We start from the raw sequence: 20,952 nt of genomic DNA on the forward strand, positions 1-20,952 counted from the left end.
ATACCTAGACTTTATATAGAGGCATTGTATACCTGAGGAAAACAATTGGGGCGTTTACATGTACTTGTGTAACATGGGTAATCAGAGAAACCAGGTCATGAGCGTGACTGTGGAATGCAGTTCAAATCAATTTAATTTATTTACATAGCACCAGATCATTAACATTGTAAGGTTAAGACTTTACAAAAATGAAAATGTTTAACTGCATACAATTATTTAGAAACTCAACAAACCCCTTGGCTCAGGGTGGGCAGCCATGTGCCTTAACTAGTTTGGGTGAGTGGAAAGTGGCAACAAGAAGTAAGAGAGAAAACACTGGAAATGTACAGGTTCAAGGCCAGGAAGAAAGAGAGAGGGAGACGAAGGGAAGGAAGCACAATGGTGGGAGAAAGAAGACACAAAATTAATGACATGGAATGGTGGTGTCTAAATGGATATAGAGGTGAAAGGAGAGGACCTCAATGTATCAAGGGAGGTCCCCCAGCAATCTAAGTGTACAGCAGCATCACTATGAGAAGGTTTAAAGTCGCCTGATACCAGCTCTGACTGTAAACTTTAACTTCAACTTTAGGAATATGATATGATAAAATATGGTTCTATGAGGTGTGATGGAGCTTGAGCATTAAGAGCTTTGTATGTAAGGAGGAGGATTTTAAATTCCTTTTTTAGATTTTACAGAGAGCCAATCGAGAGATGCCAGTATAGGAGAAATATGATCTCTCTCATTAATTCTTATCTTAACTCTGGCTGCTACTGGAGGCTTTTTAATGAGTTAATGGGACATCCTGTTAGTAGTGAATTACAGTAGTCCAGTCTAGAAGTAACTAATGTGTGGACTAGTTTCTGAGTGTCACTTTAATGCTCTTCATTTTAGCTCAGGTGGAAGATGGCAGTTGTAAAGATTTCTTAGTAAAGAAGTAAATTAATTCTCACACTAATACTGAAGGCAGTTAATTTTATGTATATGCAGCACATCAGTAATCAGATTTCTCCCCTGCCCTGCTCAACCATAAACATGTAGTACTAGAATATACTGGACTAAATACATCCACCCATCCAAATACACCTCTTAAAGTAAAACAACTCTATGTAACATTGATATCACATAGTTTGGAAAGTTCAAGCGTATTGATTGTCTTGGTCAATCTATAGATAGATAGATAGATAGATAGATAGATATATAGATAGAGATATAGATATATATATATATAGATATATAGATATATATAGATAGATATAGATAGATAGATATAGATATATATTTACAATTCAGTCCAATTCCCCAAAAAGAGCAGCCTAATGTAGCAAAAATGTAGCATACAGTTAGATCAGTTTACAGTACAAAACAAGAACAAGATGCACAACATTTCACTGATAGTACTCAGTCCATTGTCCTACCTGCTCATTTTATTAAACAAACTAATGTTGCCGTTTGTGCAGTGTACTGGCTCGTGGCAGCAGCAGATACAGACACCACAAACACACCCTGGAATATGTGCAGTTGATGACCACTCCATTATGTCTGATTAATGTATAAATCAGCTTTACCTCGGGTTGTGTATCAGCTGATGCAGACTATTCAGCATCATGTAAGGATGTACTGAAGCGAACTGGAACTTTCAATGCAAATATTGTTATTTGAAAATGGTCATTTATGTTGGCCATCACAGACTAGTGGTATGAGTTGCTGCTCACATATAGAATCACCCATATGGTTTATAGTTACACAATGTCACTGACTTTACTTGTAAGTGTTGTGAATAGGAGCATTATCCTGTCGGCTCAAATGGCATTCACATGGTCTTCACTAAAGGCGTCTCTTTGAGGCATTGTCTTGTGACTATACATATGATAGATACAGTATAATTCCACCAAACCATGTGGATGACAGAGGTGACTATTCAAGTGTACTGATACACAGTATACAGTAACATGAACAAAAATGACTTCATTGTAGCGTTACTCCCAAATAGCCTACACTGTAAGTTAATCTGAAAATGGTACTCAATGTAAGTCCCTTTCCCCTCTTCCTGCATAATAATTAAGTGCCTGAGCATAATTTGAGTGAAGATAGATGTTGTGTCTTGGGAGGCTTAACGATAATTTTGCCAGGCAGTAGTGTGAGGTTCTCAGATGGCTGCAATCTACTTTATCTAATAGCTATTTGTTGGCTGCTTCGTCCTCCAGTTGTTGCTGGCTTTCTTTAGTTTCCTCTCTTTTGGCCAGGAAGATGGGACTCTGTGTTCTTTAGCACCAAGGTTTCCATTACTCATTTTTTCTTGAAGCATATTTAGGTTGGCAATTAAATAACAATGCACATTGTGGTATGTGACTCATCGTACATTAGGCAGGATTATATGTGACGTTCGGTTTAGTTCAGGCAGTGTCCTGACTTTAGTGTATGTGTATCTCAATGAGCTGAAAAGCAACTTGCATTATATTCAGATGCTGGAAAGCATGCTTTGGTGTGTGTGATATATAGTATTTTTCAGTGAGTAGTGAGCAGCTACTAAGTGCGGAGAGTGTGGGTGAGACAGGTTTGTTATGATAGGCCTCTACAGCTGCAGCAGGAAAAATTGGGGGGGTGTGGGCGTGCGCTTGCGTAGCTAACATGTCTGTCTTTCTCAGACATCCTGCATATCTGTATGTTTGTGCTTGTCAATTTCCCAGCTTACCTGTCTGGTCTTTCAGTCTGTCTCTATCATGAAGGGTATTGGAGTGCTAGAAATAGAAATATCTCAATTTCTGTGTTTCATTTTTTTTTGTCACACTGTCTTGGTTATATATAGGGATTCCAATCATATTTCTTTGCTGTGAAATATGGTGAGCAGGTCCCCATATTATTCTTAATTTATCTTTATAAGCATGTGTTTGAAGACATGAATTCATAACATGGGCTAAAACAAAAGGGCATTTAATAACGAACAACAAATACATACACAATTGTGCTGGTCTGTAATGAAAGCTCCACAGGGTGCCTTTTGAATGTCAAACTCTAGCCCTGAGATATAGTTGTTTTAGATATTGCGTGAGTCAGTATGCGAACAAGCAATGTGCCATGGTGTGTTCTAATTAGCCAAACCCGGCCACGAGTAGAAAATTAGCTGATGATGGGTTACCTTCAGGCAGCAGACCATCTGTAGAAACCAGGACCAGCAGTCAGTGATGATGGCGGGGTGGGGAGCATGCCATACACCCCCTAGTAGGACAGCAACACGGAGAACCCGACATAACCGGTAAAAGACATACTGAAAAATCCACTCAAATAGTTGTAGCAGCTGTTGTTGGCCACAAAAGCTTAACAGAGCTTTCCTACAGGAGATGTGGGTTTTTTATAATTGAAATATTTCATAGCTAATTGATTCTTGTGGTTTTTTTTTTCCTCTCACAATCAGTTTCAATGTTTGTGAATTCATATTTTCATGTGCATTATGTGGTCTGAATTTCCTCTGTGTCATTGGTGCTTCTCATCTCCATACACTACCCATGGTGTAGTCTTTGACTTCCTGTGTTTCTCTGGTTCCATTTGCAGGTATCGGTCCAGTGCTTGGTCTTTTGTTCATCCCTCTGATTGGCTCTGCTAGTGACCACTGCAACAGCAGTTATGGCAGAAGGCGACCTTTCATCTGGCTCCTGTCTTTGGGAGTCCTTGTGGCGCTTTTCATCATTCCCCACGCTGATGTCCTGGCGGCACGTCTTGCCTGGGGTGGGCGCACACTACAGGTAGGACACCTATCTTAAATTTAATCTTTACATCTTTAAATGTAATTTGAAAAACTACTCTATAGTTCTACCACCAAATGTAACTTTGATGTCATTGTTTTGCAATAGGTGGGCTTCCTTATCCTTGGCGTGGGGCTCCTTGACTTCTGCGGACAAGTGTGCTTCACACCGTTGGAGGCTCTTTTGTCAGACCTGTACCGGGACGAAGAGGACTGCGGCCAAGCCTTTGCTATGTTCTCCTTCATGGTCAGCTTGGGAGGCTGTGTGGGTTACTTGCTACCTGCTTTGGACTGGAGTCGCAGCCTACTCTCTTTTTATCTAGGAGGCCAGGCTGAATGCCTCTTCACCATCCTCATCATCATCTTTATATCCAGCGTGTTGATCACCATGAAGGTGTCTGAGGAACCCTCATTTACCAGCACCGCTTTGGCGGGGTCTGGGTCTTTAATGGAGTCTGGGGCTGGTGCAATGGAGACTGCCCAGTGTGGTGTGCCCCGCCCATGTTGCTACCTGCTCAAGTGCAAGTTGAGGCTGCTGAAGTCTGGACCCCTGATGTGCTTACTGAGAACATGCTGGTCAATGACCCCGACCATCTACAGGAGCTACTGCCATGTGCCATGGGTGATGAAGCAGCTGTGTGTGGCTCAGCTCTGCAGCTGGATGGCAGTCATGTCTTTTATGCTTTTCTACACAGACTTTGTGGGGGAAGGCTTGTATGAGGGTGTACCCAGTGCATTACCAGGAAGCGTGTCCAGGCAGAGATATGATGAAGGTCAGATTTCATCTTTTACTATCTATTGAGCTCCAGAAATTGATGTCACGTGACCCCAGAAAACAAAAATGCTGCCATGTTAGCAGGAGTAATAACAGTTGACTGATTGATCTCTAATGATGTTTTAATGACACTCGTATGATAAATGCAACTCAAGCAAGTGTGGATAAATGCTATCATAAAGTCATCATTATGTCTGAGGTGGTGCTTTTTAGAAATAATGCCAACAGTAATTCTGTGGTTAACTCTTCTTGAACAGTTAGCCAAGTTATAGCTGTACAGATTAGCTAGATCTAGTTAGTTGCTGCCTGTCATGGGGGTTGGAATTAAAGTGCACAATAACCTCAGGTGCCTTGACATTCTGACTTTTACTGATGTTGTTCCTGCCAAAATGGCCGTTGCGTGACATCTGGAGCTCTGTTCAAGATTTGTGAACTATTTCTTTTGTCTTCAATGTTTATCTTTCTGAAAGTGTAAATTGTGGTGAACAAATTAGATTGTGTTATTATGAATATCTCCACAGAAGTACAAGCTGATTTAGTTCCTAAATAGTAAACCAGGAAACCGACTCCCTACTTTATCATGATGTTCTTACTACACACAGTTTGCTTTGGCCCATCCTTACTCTGTTGTTGTACCTGTCCAGGATGCACTTACATTCTTCTGGCACAGGTAGAAGTCAGAAATACGGTGTGCGTTCCTGCATGCCTACATGCTTTCCTGTCACCCTCATTTTGGCTCTTGTCAGGGTATATGACATATAGAGCAAAGATCAAACGCTGCACACAAACTTTTTGTCAAGTAAAATTACTTAGCACATAACAAATCCCCTGGGTACGCTTAAGCTAATATCAAGCCAAACTAAAACATTTGCGCTTTTACTTCCCACCCCTGCACTTCAGAACTGGTAAACAAATGCACATAGTCTGTCCTGTTCTGCTCCTATTCTTTAAATCGGAGCTCTCACTAATCTTGCTAGACACTTCTATGGCTGTATTCTAAAGCTATGCAAATGCCTCTGTTTATGATATTTTTCCTAAATATAACCTTTAGGTTAGACGGTGTAAAAGCAGATAAAGCTGAACAAATCTGTTGTGTCAGTGGTGTAAAAGGACCAGCCACCCTAGGAAGACTTGTTTCTTTGGAGTAATTTACAGATGGCATCTGAGAACACAGTAGATGGGAAGAATCAAGTGAGGCAAACCACCTTGCCCCATGTTGAGGAGCTGCAGATTTATTAACATAGTGGGTCATGCCTGAGTCAAGTGTTTTAAGTCTCCCTTTGTTTACTGTTCAGCAAGACTTCCTGTCTTACATCCTATTTCCCTCCTTTCTTTGGCCTTTTCCATGCTCTTTCTTCACTTAACTATGTACTTTACAGCTTCCCTTCTCACTTTATCAGTTGTTTCTACTACTGTCTTCCTGTATTTTCATCCTGTAATCTTTGTTCTTTTCACTCACTGTTCATTTTTATTTTCATCCATCCGTCCACATTTTCTTTTCTCATCCCTTTTTCATCAGCTCGGTGCTTTGTTTACTTTTTACTTTTCCTCTGTCTCTGCTCCCTGTGCTTACTGGACCACGAGGAATGTCACACTCACAAAGAATTAAAGTCAAGGAATCGACACACAAAGAGCATGTTCATTCACGTCAGGTAGACGGCCAGAGCACACAGTTTTGAGGTCTGTCCGGGTTGCATTTTAATCTGAAACACAGCAGGTGTTATTAAACCACATCATTCAGTCTGCATATGTGCCACTGCATGAAGGTAATCTGCTTTGTTTTTTTTTTTTCATAGCTGCGTGGACGCTATCTTACTTCATTTTTTAAATAGTAACAGCTGATCTTTTTCTGATCATGATTCCTATTGAAATGGGGTGTAGTGCATAGTACTTATGTGCAAGACTCACACTCCATAAACTACCATTATCCCATACTGCAGCATTTCTCCTCTGCTCAGATTCAGCAGCTATCTGGCTCGGTCCCATATCTTGTGGGCTTGAATTTCGGTCCTCATTAGCTTCTGTAGTGTTTGTAAAGTGGGTTCAGCAGCCTTGCTTTCCTTAAGTAATATGATCCACATACTCTTTTGACATAAGTGATTCTCCGCTCTGCTGCTGAACTTCTGACCCACACTGTTCACCAAGCTGAGATCAGACTGATAGCAGGCTGGAAAAAAGAATGGTCCAGACAGATAATCAGTACTGCTTTTGAGGATTACTATTAACATTTAAAAATAAATTTTTATTTAGAAGTAAAGTGAATGTATGGATAAGCAGTGGACATTGTTTTATCATTGTGAACCAAATCTGATGCTTGATTTCATATTTCAGATGTTTTTGTATTTTCTGAATATTGAGGTATTCTATGAGTTTGTCCAAAGATGGAAATCATATTTTTAATTCCAGCCCAGCCTAGTTGAAAAAAGAGGCATATTAAATAGGAGGAAAGCAAATTCTGCTCTAACTGTTCTGTATTGGAGAACTAAAGTGCTAGATTTTCCATCATAGACAGTAGTTACATGGTTATTAGAGGTATTTTGTCTTTACCTCTTAGCTGTGACAGGACATGATACATCACCACATTAAGATTTGTTGCCCTCTGACTGTTAATGTGTTAATCTCAGGAAAAAAAAATTGATTCCCTGAAGTAGGTGACATATATGAACCTAATTTTGTTATGAAGTCTGTAACTCTCTCTGTTGTGGTTTGAACTGCTTCGGTCAGTCAGTAAGACCTCGTCAAGTGTCCTTGTTGTCTGGCAGGCTGTCTGGGCCAGACAGGGGCCAGGAGGCACGTTGCTTCAGTAAACTCGGACGGGCCTGTGTGCTTTGCCTTTTAGGCTGTTCAAGAATTTATTAAGGTAAATGCTGTCTGTGATGGTCCAAGTCAGTCACCCCAAACAGTGTCCGTGCTGCAGAGCTCGGTAGATGTCTCCCCATCCGGTTCTGTGCCTGTGTGTTTATGGGCTTGAGTAAACAATGTTTTTTTTAGCTCACCAGAGAACTGTGTTAATGGATCACAGTTTATAGTTATCATAGAGTTAGCAGTGGTTAATCATGTTGTGCATGAAATGTGACCATAGAAGGTAATGATTAGAGTTAATGCAGAATGCCAGCCAACAATAGCACAGAACAAAATGTTCTACTACTCTTAACTTCAGTAGTTTGGCTAATAACTAAATACATTCTTCTTTCAGGTATCCGCATGGGCAGCCTGGGCCTGTTCCTGCAGTGTGCTACCTCAACCTTCTTCTCCCTGGGCATGAGTCGTTTGGTTCGCCAATTCGGCTCTCGGTGCGTCTACCTGAGCAGTATGGTGAGCTTCACAGTCTCTGCTTTGGTCATCTGCCTGTCCAAAAGTGTGGTCTTGGTCACTGTAATGGCGGCTCTCACTGGTTATGCATACGCCACGCTGCAGACTTTGCCTTACACACTTACCTGCCATTACCACAAGGAAAAAGAGGTAAGTACAGACACTTAATGACTAAACACAAGGACAGTATAATGACAAACTTGGTTGATAAGTTAAATTTCTTCCTGTCTCATTTCAGGTGTATATGCCAAAAAGGAAAACCAAAAGCATACATAAAAATGTTATTACAAGCAAGCGGGATGCTGTGCATTTGACTCCTGTGGAAGAGGAGGGCGGACTGAACCCCACAAACGGGGACCCTTATGGGCATGCCTTCCTCAGCCAGGACCCCTATGAGTACTACCACAGCCCACACAACCAGAATGGCTCATCTCACAGTGCCGGTGGCACTGAACAGGAGGAGGTCGAGTCGGGATATGAGAAACGTGGCGTGGGTTTGGACTTTGCCATATTAGACAGCACCTTTCTCCTCTCTCAGGTTTTCCCCACCCTCTTCATGGGCATGATCGTTCAGTTCACGCAGTCCGTCACTGCCTACATTGCCTGCTCCGCTTTCTTTGGTGCTGTCGCCATCTACCTGGCCAGTCAAATCATATTTGACCAAAAAGACCTCAAAAGCTGAGATTTAGGTAGAAAAGATGTGGGAATGATGAAGTCATAAATAATCAATCAGGTTTCATGGATGGAACTCAGAACTACTGCACTACTGTTGCCAGGAATGCCTTGCTCTACGACTGTGTGTTTGCTTTTTATGAAAGCTCTGCTTTAAAGAAGTGTGTGTCTGTCAGTATGCGGCAGGGTGTGAGTGAAAGTGGCCAACAAAAGGAAAAAGTCACACCGGTTCTGTTATCTGTCAATGCAGTTTCTATGTTACACCTGAAGAGTCAACACTCACTGTGTGCTCAGGTTAGATGTGGTACTCTTTGTATTAGAGCTATTGAAATCTGTCTGAAAGCTCTAGTGTTGTCACATCATTTCTGTCCATTGTCTTTCCTCAGGTACCACCAAACATATTTACTGTAAAACCCATCAACCTCAGATCCACAGCTATTAACATTATGGTTCTTTTTACTGTCCTGTCCACTAATTTTAAAAGGATAGTAATGATTGCCCCTATAAAAGAAAATCAGGTGTCCTACAATATATTGCATGTTTTCTCCCATCTGCTGTCATCTGTCACTTAGCTAACTGTTTTACTGTAAATATTTTGTATATAGATTTACGGTATATCCCTATGGGAATTTAGTTATGCAACATGTTGGTGGAGGTGGAGAGCTTTTGACTGTGGTGGTTTACAAATGAAATGGCTTACTAAGACTGGAGTAGTGCATAAAAGGTCCTCTATCTAGATAATCAAGATTGGTCTACATTAGTGGAGTACTGATCCTGTCCAACTGTGTGTCTGATCAGGACAAATGTCTCAGGTTGCTATCTTGTTTTACTCTCCAATCCTATTCTTATGCCACTTATTAAAAACAGTTTCCGTGCTGTGTTGTATTCTCAAATGACAATCCAGGACATCCAGATGGGCTTGTTGCTGCATGTGAACAGTCACCATGTAGGATGACGTCTGATAGAAGGCCACTTCACAGCACCCGCTCCTTAAAAGACCAAAAAAAGTCACGCAGTAAACGGAAGCATTTGGTTACTGAAAATGTAAGAGAAGGCACTGAATATTGATAGGCTCACGGCTGAGTTAGGTTGTGCGTGTGTGTACGTGCACAGCATAGAATATAGTGAGAAAGCATGAATAGTATTTAAGCGTGAGCCTAATGAAAAGTGATATGACTGGAGTTAGTACAGTTTTTCACACTGGTTACAGGAAGCTGAATTCACTGTAGCCCACGTGATGCTGTGTGTACACGTACTCTGGCCTTTGTTTGAGCTTTTCAGTTCGGCTGGTTAGTTACTTATTAGTTATAAGCACCATGCTTGTGTTGCATCTTGTGAGTTCATTTGGGCATTTTGTATCCCAGGTTTTCTGATCCTACATATGAGGGGTGATGAATTGCGTTCAGCAGATGCAAGTTGTCCTTAGGGAACTTATCGCCTGACACACACTCAGCATGGAAGAAATAAAAACAGCAGAGGATTTGTCAGGCTGACACTACTGCTGAGTAGAATGCTTAAAAAGAACCATTTTGTCCTTTTCAACCCAAAACGCACAGGAAATTACTGCCTAGCAGTATCTGAAATGTCTCACAAACATTGTTTTACAAGTGCCTGTACATTTTTCAAACATTTTTGTACATATGTATTAATTTATTCTTTTTTTAATTATTATTATTATTAATATTATTATCAAATAGCATGCATTAAACTATTGGCCTCTTGGCATCCTCCATAGGTGCAAAGCTGAAGGCTGTTTCTGTGAAAAAGATAAATTATTTGTATAGATGTCATATAGAAGCATTCTCAAAGCTATAATTTATTTTGACATTACCCAGTTTCTCCTGTAGCTTTGATACCATCACAGAGATTATTGCTGATGTCTGCTGTCAGTATGTATCAAATCAGCAGCAGATGACAACAGTGAACGTTTCTCCGCCATGGTAATAATCAGCATATTCTGTATCATCTGAAATTGTATTTCTGTCATACAGCTGGGATGACTGGTGGTTTGTTTCTGTTTTTTCTTTTCTTTTCTTTCCTACTGGTGCAGCTGGTTCCATTTTGTCAATACTGCTTTATCTTGGTGTTGTGTAACCACTTGTTTCTTCTTATCAGAAATCTGTTGCATTGTTTAACAGATAAACACTAGAGATATATTTAACTGAATGGCTGGAGTTTACCACAGGAAAAGTGCCAAGAGTCGCTATATTCTGATGTGATTAATCAGGTTTCATATCTTTTGCCAAAAGATTTCAGTCTCTTGTGTCTTTGTCGTAAATGTCTATAACAAAAAGTGGTATTTCATGTTCACTATACAGCCATCAGATTGTGTATAAACATGCAGTTTCCAAATAGATTTTATACAAAAATTAAAGAACTGCATTATCAATTAGATGTTGCCCGTGCATCATTTTATAAAAGAATCGAGTATGTTGTTTTATGCAGTGTTTTAGTTTTAACTTTGAAAACTGAAGCTCACCTAATACTAGATCAGTAGATTTAGTCTTTTTTTTTGTCATCATATTAAATGCACGAAGTACTTGATGCGATTTGTGCTACAGACCTCTCAGGAGGATGAAGCTGCACAAGAGTGTCTGAAGAAAACACTTGGAAATGGTGCCATCATTTGGAAATGTTGGAGAACTGATGAGTGCGGGGAGACTGCCGGTGCGCAACTGCACTGGCCCCACATAGGCATGCTGCTGGAGGCATTATCTATTACATGGAAAAGACGATAGGCTTCATGTTGCAGGGAATGGCATGTCGACAATGTGTGCCATTTCATGACAGGCCTCTCCAGCTCCTCACAGTTCTCACGAATGCACCATGGGAAATCCACGGGTTACGGTGCTCTTAAAAAAAAAAAAAAAAAAGTATGATAGTATTAATATGTCACTCTGGGCCCCTGTCCTCCAGTGGAGTTGTAGAGCTCAGAGAGACTAGTGTCTTGCTCAAGGACACACCAGCAGGGCGGATGCTGGCCGACACGGGTCTTGAACCCTGATCTTTGCAGCTGAGGGGCGGCGGGCGCCCTGCTGGCTCAGTCCGGCCAATGTGTCATTTTTGGGGACAGCAAAACGCACATTTCTGTGGGAAAGTTCTTGAACGACGCAGAGTGGGACCACAAGAGCCGTGCCATTGCTCTCCGGTGACAAGTGGGCCTGTTTTTACACCTTCCTTCTAAATAAGGAAGCGGCCTGACAGACATATGACCACCGACCCAATTTGGGAGCAGCCCGAGCGCACCATCGCTTCCCACGGCCGCTCAACGCCGCCAATGAGATTTCGCCCCTTCCAGCCCAGCAGTGACAACACGCTATTGCCCTCAACTCTGCACACACTTGGTATTTTTCCTGCTGTCAGCACCCTCTCTACCCTTGTATTATCCCAGCGGTGAAGTCAGCATGATGTCATCTAGGGATGCGATATCCCTGGCAAGGTTGAAACAGGGTTTTTGGTGAGTGGTACAGGATTTATTCTGAAGTCTTACGGAGAGGGAGACGGAGAGAGAAAGAAAGAGAGAGTCGGTGTGTGTGTGTGTGTGCGTGTGTGTGAGTGAGAGAGAGAGAGAGGCGCGGAGGAGCTGCAAAACATGGTAATCACCACCAACAACATCACCATCACCATCACCTCCAGCTCTGCCGCGCACTCTCCCGTCTCCTCTCCTCCTCTGCGCCGAGGCTTGCGTTTCATGCCCAAAGCCCTGATCTGCGCTCCAAAAATAACCCTCAGCCAGCATGCCGAAGGAAGCAAAACAAGAAGAGCGGTATTTTTAGGGTCATTAATTTCGACCACGTGGCCCGAAGGTAAACCGGATGGCCGTTGCGCAAAGGTTCCTCGTCAGTATGTCCTGCGAGGCCGGCACGCCGCACTGGACGCTGACCGCGGTGGTTCTCCTGGGCTTTCTGCTGGGGATCGTGTCAGCGTACCCTTTACCGAGCAGCAGGACGAATGCAACTTTACTGGAGAAACGATGGGAAACCCTCTTCTCCCGCTCTGTGCTGGGGATCTCCGGGGAGAAACCGGAGCAGAACTGGGAGAGTGACTATCTGCTGGGCATCAAAAGAGTGCGGAGGCTCTACTGCAACGTGGGCATCGGGTTTCACCTTCAGATCCTCCCCGACGGCAGGATAAACGGTGTACATAATGAAAACCAGTACAGTGAGTTATACCTCCGCCAATGTAATGCAATAGTCATAGAAGAGAGGCAGAGTCAATAAGCATGGATCTGTGATGAGCAGGCTAGTCTACCCCCTCTATTAATTTGCATGATCATGTGTCATCCGACTCTGTGGGAGCATTGAATTTCTTCCACGGCAAAGACAAATCTATTAAAAACAAGTATCCATCAGTACTGAGCACCCCCCCCCCCCCCCCCCCCCCTTTTCCTCCACCTCCTCCACCGAGCTCAACCATGACATGAATGTATGGACGCTTTTAGACACGACTTATTTTTACGCAGCGTTGTGAGGGCGGTCCACAGGCCAATAACCGTGCACGTCAAGGCAATTACTGCAATTTGTTGAAATAACCCCCGAATGCGCTTAATTGACACGCGCATGGACGCAACTGCTAAGATGAGGGTGAAAGATGCAGAACAAAAGGCTTCGGCATGCTGCGCAGCAATCTGCAAGGTTACACCCATAGACGCAGAGAGAGAGAGAGAGAGAGAGAGAGAGCACAATGCCACAGTCATCATGACACTGTGTAGAACAACCAGCCCCGGTGATTGGCTGGTGTTGCATTGATTTTGAACTCCAGTGTAATGTTTTTTTTCTCTCATCAGGTCTAATAGAGATCTCTACTGTGGAGAGAGGAGTGGTGAGCCTCTACGGGGTGAAGAGTGAGTTGTTTGTCGCAATGAACAGCCGTGGAAGGTTATACGGAACGGTAGGTATGCACAGCATTTCATTTATTAGTTAAACAGGACGCACTTGCAGCTTGACCCACCTCTCTTTGATTTGCCTGTATTTTTTGGGATGGGACTCCTGCTGTACCTGGGGAGGGGATGGTGGATGGTGGATGGGAGGGTGGGGTGGGGTGGGGGTGCTGACCATTATGTGTTGCGAAATCCATATATTTTTAATTTCATCAGGAATTCATGAAGCTCTATTTACAGCGTGCGCGCTTGGAGTGGTGGTGCATGGGTAAATAATGATGAGGTTAACAGATGCAGGGTTCAGTCCACACGCCTGTAATGTGTGCGTGTGTGTGTGTGTGTGTGTGTGCGTGCGTGTGTGTGTGTGCGGAGGAGGGAAAACCCCCTGACGCAAAGAGACCTGTCAGCAGAGCTGGAAATCGATTTGAACGTCAGGCCGGTTCCTTTGCTGTGCGGCGCGCATCACGCACATCTGAGGGAGCGAACAGCTTCACTCCCCCCCCACGTCAACACTGCACACCAGCAGAAAAAACCCAGATAAGACACGGCTGCGTTTTGAATTCTGGCGGATTTCATAGAAGAAATCAGCCCAGATCTTGAATCGGCGTCACAGCTGGTTCATATAGTTTGTAGAGCAAGTACAGTTTAAAATACACTGTCTGAGTTTGTGCATGACTTTATACACTGATAGTTTAACCTCTAAAGGCCTTGAGGCTGCTCTAGGTGCAGTTTGCAGTTTGAACTATTTGAGTTTCACCAGTGTAACAGTACTGCTGTGGAATCAAAGCTGGATAAAATATGGAAACACTGCGTTTCTTACTAGATGGGAGCCTTTAAACACCCATGTGCCTGACAGATAATTAGCTACCTAAGGCTATCGAATAAGTTATTTGCTTTTTATATGGCTGCTGATATTAACCTCTTAACTTCTGTGATCATTTTCTAAATTGTAGTTTGCTGCTGATTCCCGGTAAACTTTGACTTGGTGGTTTGATCCTGCTACACTAATGTGACATGCTGATGACAGTTTTTAAGAGACATACAGGGTTTAATGTGACGTTTAGAGGACAGTGTATACAAGTCACAAACCTGCCCAGAGACCATTTCAATCACCATCTCTACATGCTCTCAATTTAAATTCAGATTCATGCTTACTTATGGTCAAGTTGTTCCTCTGTTTTTATGTTTTATTGATTGATAACGACACTGCGTTCCAGCTGTAATTGAATTGGCTGAAATGACAGTTTCATTAAATGGGAACTGTTCATGCTCCTCACACAGATAAGATGCATTTCTGGAATAATTGGAGATAACCTTCAGAAGATGTGATTAGTGTGCTTCCAGAGTAATGACAGCTATTAATACATAAATGTTTCTGCTGGTGGTGGTAGTGTGTGTGTGTGTGTGTGTGTCAGGGGAGGGAGGGAGCGGGGGCTTGTTTAGTTTAGATTCACGCTGACAAACGGCGGCTGCTTTGCTTGCTATGGCCAACATTATTTGACACACAGCATGTGAGTCGGTTATATGGTCATGAGTGATGAAGCATTAGCTTGTGAGCAGCCCGATGATCTGATAATAGATTGAATTAGGCCACATGCTCGCTGATGGACAGTATTTGCTTTGCTGCCGTGAACTGTGTGAGTCATGCATTGTCAGCTCAGTGCAGCAGAACAGACGTATCGCGCTTCATGGTGACAGGTCATTCTTTTATAAAGGGACTATGGGAAATAGATACGACGAGTCTCCCCCTAATATTGTTTATCTAAACTGTTATTTTAAAGGAACATTTTGAGAAATACAATGATTTTCACAGATTCCACCCTCATGTCTGTCTACTAAATATTAAGCTTATGTCAGGAAACAATTAGAGCAGCTTATCCTTAATCTCACAGATTAACATGCTATATCTCATTTGTTTCTTCTGTACAAAAACAGAAGTAAACAAAAACATTGCTTTGTGGTTTTATCTAGGCTTAAATGTGGGGTTACAGGCGATTCAAACTGGATATAAGGTGTTTATTAATGAGTGGAGAGGTATGCTGGTTTATTAATTTCATTATCACAGCCAGGCTCCCTGTCTGCATAAGATAATCAAACCATCTGCCTGCTGATCATTTGGTTTATCATCTGCAATTCAATGAATATTTTTTAAGGAGTAAAGTTGCTGCAGCTTCACATGTAAGACCAGTCGGTGCTGCTAGGAGTTGTCAAAATGTCCATTCATCGCTCCCATAGCTGCGTCTAATCTAAATTTATCTTTATATTTTAGTGCATCACTCAGAATCTTTTTAAAGATCTGTGTAATGCTCTGTCATCGTAGCCTTTAAACGACAAACCGTCTTTCTCACGAGCCGCTCATTAAAATGCACGCTGTCTGTCTCTCTTTTGTCCCCACTGCAGACAGTCTTCCACGACGAGTGCAAGTTCAAGGAGAGTCTGCTCCCAAACAACTACAACGCCTACGAGTCTCTGGTTTACCGAGGCTCCTACATAGCACTCAGCAAGCATGGCCGTGTGAAGAGGGGAAACAAGGCCACCACTGCCATGACTGTAACGCACTTCCTACCCCGAATATGATGAGCAAAAACAGGCAATAACAAACTTTTTTTTGCACATGTGGATTATTTCCCAGGTAACATAAATACCGTATACGTACATACAAACACAAAAAGACAAAAATGGACTGTAAAAGAAAGAAATACAACTATATCTGATAGTATTTATTCAAACTTTATATGTATATTTGGGTAGCTTACTTTGTATTAGAAAATCATGGAAATGCCATTCTTTGCTGCTTTTATGATTTTCGTCATTTTGTGATATGAAGGGGACGGAGAGGTCTCGTTTGTCCCCTTAGTTTTCTGGGTGCTTGCTGGAATTGGTTGAGTCCTTGCCCTGTCAGTGGATGACAGCTCATGCTTTTGGAAATGAAATGGATACATTATTACCTCAAAAGCACCATGAAAAGACGAGGAAGAAGGAAAAAGAGAAACAAGTGCATGAGATTTCTACAGATTTCATTTTGTTGTCACCAATCGAGGACTTGGACATTTCCCCGGCCGCTATGTTTGATTGTGTCTGTCACTGTCAGGGCAACAAGAGCACTTGCAAATATGGTGGTGTGTGTTTTTTTTTTTTTTTTTTCTTGCTTTGTCATGAGGTGGTGGTGCCTTGAATTCCTACTTGCGGCTCCCTTGCCCCTTGCATGTGAGAAATGTGGTGCTCGAGTCAGAAATAGGAATGAAACGCAAGTCATCACTCCCTCAGACACCACCGGCCCAATTCCTAGAGGGCCAGAGGTTTCTCCGCTTTATTTTCCTTCCAGAATTAGATCAATTAAGTAATTGAGACTCTATGCCGCACAGGATCCAGTGGAGTCTCTTGTTAATATGGAGAGCTAGATTTAGACACCCCCCCCCCCCCCCACCCCATATCACGTCCAAGGGAGCTTTGACAATCCCAGATTTTACTTTCACAAATTTTGTAGCTGGATCATCAGGCTAGAGTGAGTGTGAACTGTAAAGTGTGGGCTTGCATGTATTATTTTAGGGATGTATGTGCTCAGTTTTGGGAGCTACTTTACTTTGAAACTTCTTTTTTTTTGGGGGGGGGGGGGGGGGGGCATCTGTGTAGCAGATTATTATAGACCTGACACTATGAAGCACCATTTCTGTCTGCTTTTTGTTTTGTCCCCAGTTCAAGTTGGTGCTGTCTGTTACATCTGGTCTGGTCTGTAGACTTGACATGTTGTTGATGGATTCACTAATTTATTGACTTTGTTTTTTTGAAACTGTTGAATTTATAGCGAAAGCGGTGGCAGGAGCTTTTTAAGCTTTCACACTGGTTTGGAGATATTTGGCACTTACGGTAACATGAGTGAAGCTACGGAGAATGTCACTGATTAGTCAGTTCACTGAAAATGTGTGGGCCTGCTGCTTTAATTCAGAAGAGCGTAAACGTGTGTTTTAGCAAGAGCTGGAACGGCCGCGGAGGTCATTATCCTGGGATTTGTGAACACAACCTCAGGTAATTCAGTCATTTTGCGTGACCTTTAGATGACGTGGATTGCGCTTATTGAGCTCAGATATTGAAGCTTTCTGTGCGTTATACAGATTGGTCACTGGGAAAATATGAGCAACGTTGCCAAAAGCAGAGAACCAAAGGGTTATATTAGAGCTGGTGATTCGTGGCTTTGTGTATGCAGCATACCATACTTGAATTCAACAACTGCGCTTCTTTTTCAGATACTGTAGCTTTCCACTGTGGAGATGAAAGGGCGTGTGAGAAGGACAAAGACGTTATAAAGTCGGTGATAGCAATACAGAGGACTTATGCATACGACTCCGCATGTGGCGCTGGTTGTTTGTTTAACTTTGCAAGGATGTGGACAATGCGGGGTAAAATACCTCGCATGAGGCCGGCGGGCCCCTCGTCACACTGAACAGTCAGAGCAGGGTCCTGGGATTCTTGTCCCGTTCATCTGAGCCATTTTTGTACCAAGGTCGGAGATGTGGGCTTTTTGTCCTTTGTGCCACTGACTGGCGTGTTTTCTGGTCCATCTCAGCGGCTTCTACCTGGTAATTTATGGAGCTCTGCACCTGTTAGGTCACTTCTTGATCGAGACAAGAATAGTTGTGAGGCAACGTGCAATGAAGAGCAGAGTGTTTTTAATGTTGAAATGAGGTGCGTTTGAACTTCACTTTTTTGGACTGGTGATTTTGAATTTCGGTACTTGACCTGCAATATTCCATAAGTAGCAAACTAACAGTAAGGATACCTTGGTGAAATATGATTAAAAAGAAAGTAGCTCTTACGTGTTCATCATATTTTACCTGCTGCCCTTTCGAACTGACAAAATGTCTGTGAGCAGTGCTCTTTAAGCTCCAGCATCTGTCTAGTAGCAGAGACGAATGTGCAGTATCTGGTCAGAATGAGTGTGTATGAGTATGTGTGTGTGTGTGTGTGTGTGTGTGTCTGACTGAGCGCACTCCTGTCATGTTCTGTTTCTGCCAAAGCGACAGTAGAGATGGTATCAGATTAATTAACCTTGAGTCAGGAATACCAGGGCATTGTCTGACTGTGCGAACTGATGCACTGTAGTGTCCTCGCAGGGGAGGAAGAAGACGAGAGGGATGGAAAAATGGAACGCAGGAAAAAGGAAAAAGCACTGACTGTTCAAGCTGGTAGTTCATGTAGCAAAAGGCCATGTAAAAAGAATCAAACGCTTCCAGGAAAGGGAAACTAGACTGAATACTGTGATCTAAGAGAGCATCTTGACACTCCCAGGATGTCACGTTTAATGTTTTTGAATATCGACACCATTGATAATGCTATTTTGAGGGGGTTTTATCTTGAGCATCTTGTTACTCATTTTTGACAGATCACCCTTTATCATATCAGTATTATCTATTACTATTATCACTTGTAGCTTTCTCTGGGACGATTTGTTGAGTTGGTTGGAGACGAATTTTGACTAAATAGGTCAAAATATTAAAAAGGTGCAACATTTTTTTTTTTTAATGGAGTGCAATTTAATGAACAGAGGGAGATATTGGTTTCCCTTGCTATGCCTTTATCAGTACAAGGTGACACGCACGCTCAAAGGTACTTGTTTTTGTGACAGCTTTGTGTCACTTTCACTATTTATTTTATTTTATTTTTATTTATTTTGTTATGTTTTAGAGGACACTGTCAGCACAACAAGTGGTGGTTTGAGCAGCAGAGTGTGGGAACTGCAAACGTGTGAAGCACAATGGCTCCTAGAGTTTTGAGAGACACGAGATATGTTGATATTGTTTACACCAAAAGCAACTTAGCTTGGTGTCAGCATCTTCAAAGCTTGAGAATTAAAAGGAAATATCACCCTGTTACAAACTTTCAAGGCAGGAACGGTTGTATGATATAAAGCAGTAACTGAGAGAAGATAGTTAATGGTAAGAAATGCATCATCGTTCAACATTAACATCCTCATCTCCTTAATTCCTTGTTATGCATATAGAGGTCTGAATGGGCGAGGTACGTGTTAGCCCCTCAAATAAGAATCCACTGTCTGGATTTTGCCATTGTGCTTATCAGACCCATTCGGCTGGTTTTAAAATGTGTTGGTTCACAGGGAAACTGGAGGTCTATGGGAGGATCTGGGATCAGACTTGTGTGCGTGCGTGTGTGTGCGTCCCTGTGTGCCGACAGCCTTTGTGTTTCTCTCTCAGTTTTCTATTCCTGCACTGAGGGGTGAGTGCTTCCTCTGAGTCCCCCTCCTCTTTTTTAACATATACCTCACCTTCTGCCTTAGTTCCGATTATTGAAATGATTGTAAATTAGTTTGAAACAACAGACTTCTCCAATCATTTGTTTCTGAAAAATATGATGATGAGTAAGTAAAATACTATATTACAAATGGTTTTCCTTTTATTTTTGTACGTATGTGCTGTGCACAGCAGTCAACAGTATTCCTGAGATGATAATAAAAGATGTTTTGTAAAAGCCGTTTTGTGATTGAATGCTTTCAAGTCGTATGTTTGATTTGCTTCATGCTTCTGAGCCCTATATGACAGACGATAGAGGATCTGAGGATGAAACTGAGTGACAATAAAATGTCCAGCCCAAGTCTTTTTCAGTGAATTAGGATGAGCCGGTATGTGGCGCCCACTTGTGGTGATAGTCACCAACAGGCACAGGGTCAGATTTAAAAAAAAAAAAAAAAGACACAGGATTAGAGCAAACTAATCCAAATAGTTCATTAGTTCTATTAGTTCTATTAGTTCTATTAGTACGCTTCTAATTATTGTGATTAAATGCTAAAGAACATTTAGATGATGTGTTCTGAACAAAACACATGACGAGTTCATTACTCAAGTAGAAAATACTGTCAAAGACTTTATTCAATTTGTTCAACAAACCTTCAAAGGTGAAAATAAAGGGAAAGAAAACGAATAGGAATGAATAAAAACTAATAAGGAACTCGGTGTGAAACAAAAGACAGCACACGCTGGCAAAGCTGGAGCTGATTTTAACCACTTTATCCCAATCCATAATAATACATCATCATTTATTTTTTCATTAGTGGACTTTTAGTTGAGCTGATTTTTTTCTTGTGAATCTGCCAAAAGCACCTAGTCACTAAAATTGTTAAATAAGTGTAGTGGAATAAAAACATATGTATTTTCCTTCCTGAACTGTAGTGGTGTATAAATAAAAGTAACACAAAATACTCCAGTAAAATACACGTAGTTACATAAAAGCACAGAACTTCAGTGAATGTACTTAGTTAAATTCTATCTGCTGCACTGAGCAACAGGGAATATTCAGTGTAACATTTCCATAAATAAATGCACTATGAATGATGAGGTATTTAGGTTTAAATACAGTGATAAATTCTCACTACCTCACTAACTCCAAACCTCAATTATAGATGGAAACGTTTCAAGAAATGATTTAGAAATAAGAGACCTGCAGAACGAAGTGGAACGTTACTGTGTGCTGTCTTCATCAGCGTTTTGACGGCTGCTCTAAATAACACTTAGAGTTTAGACTGTAATTACTATGTAAGCCAGCGAATCACAAGACGCCTTCAGGAGCTTCTCAGAAACGTA

General features: G+C 42.0%; 2 protein-coding genes across 5 annotated transcripts in view; both read left to right on the plus strand.

The window, feature by feature from the left end:
- slc45a3 (solute carrier family 45 member 3) overlaps positions 1–10,873 on the plus strand; it is a 32,724-nt gene extending 21,851 nt beyond the window's left edge. For 3 of the 4 annotated variants that reach the window (XM_026366135.1, XM_026366137.1, XM_026366136.1), the window contains exons 3-6: positions 3,533–3,723; positions 3,832–4,495; positions 7,694–7,959; positions 8,048–8,491. In XM_026366135.1, the coding sequence (XP_026221920.1) occupies positions 3,533–3,723; positions 3,832–4,495; positions 7,694–7,959; positions 8,048–8,491 (1,565 nt within the window). Of the gene's footprint in view, positions 1–3,532; positions 3,724–3,831; positions 4,496–7,693; positions 7,960–8,047 lie in introns of all 4 variants that reach the window. The other variant, XM_026366138.1, reaches the window with a different exon arrangement.
- A 1,423-nt stretch (positions 10,874–12,296) lies between these two features.
- LOC113166050 (fibroblast growth factor 6-like) lies at positions 12,297–16,900 on the plus strand. The gene is made up of 3 exons (XM_026365972.1): positions 12,297–12,642; positions 13,268–13,371; positions 15,761–16,900. The coding sequence occupies exons 1-3, from the start codon at positions 12,297–12,299 to the stop codon at positions 15,935–15,937; spliced, it is 627 nt and encodes a 208-aa protein (XP_026221757.1). The 3' UTR covers positions 15,938–16,900.
- The last annotated feature ends 4,052 nt before the right edge of the window (positions 16,901–20,952 follow it).

This window comes from Anabas testudineus, chromosome 6 (assembly GCF_900324465.2).
Source record: "Anabas testudineus chromosome 6, fAnaTes1.2, whole genome shotgun sequence".
Classification (NCBI taxonomy): Eukaryota; Metazoa; Chordata; class Actinopteri; order Anabantiformes; family Anabantidae; genus Anabas; species Anabas testudineus.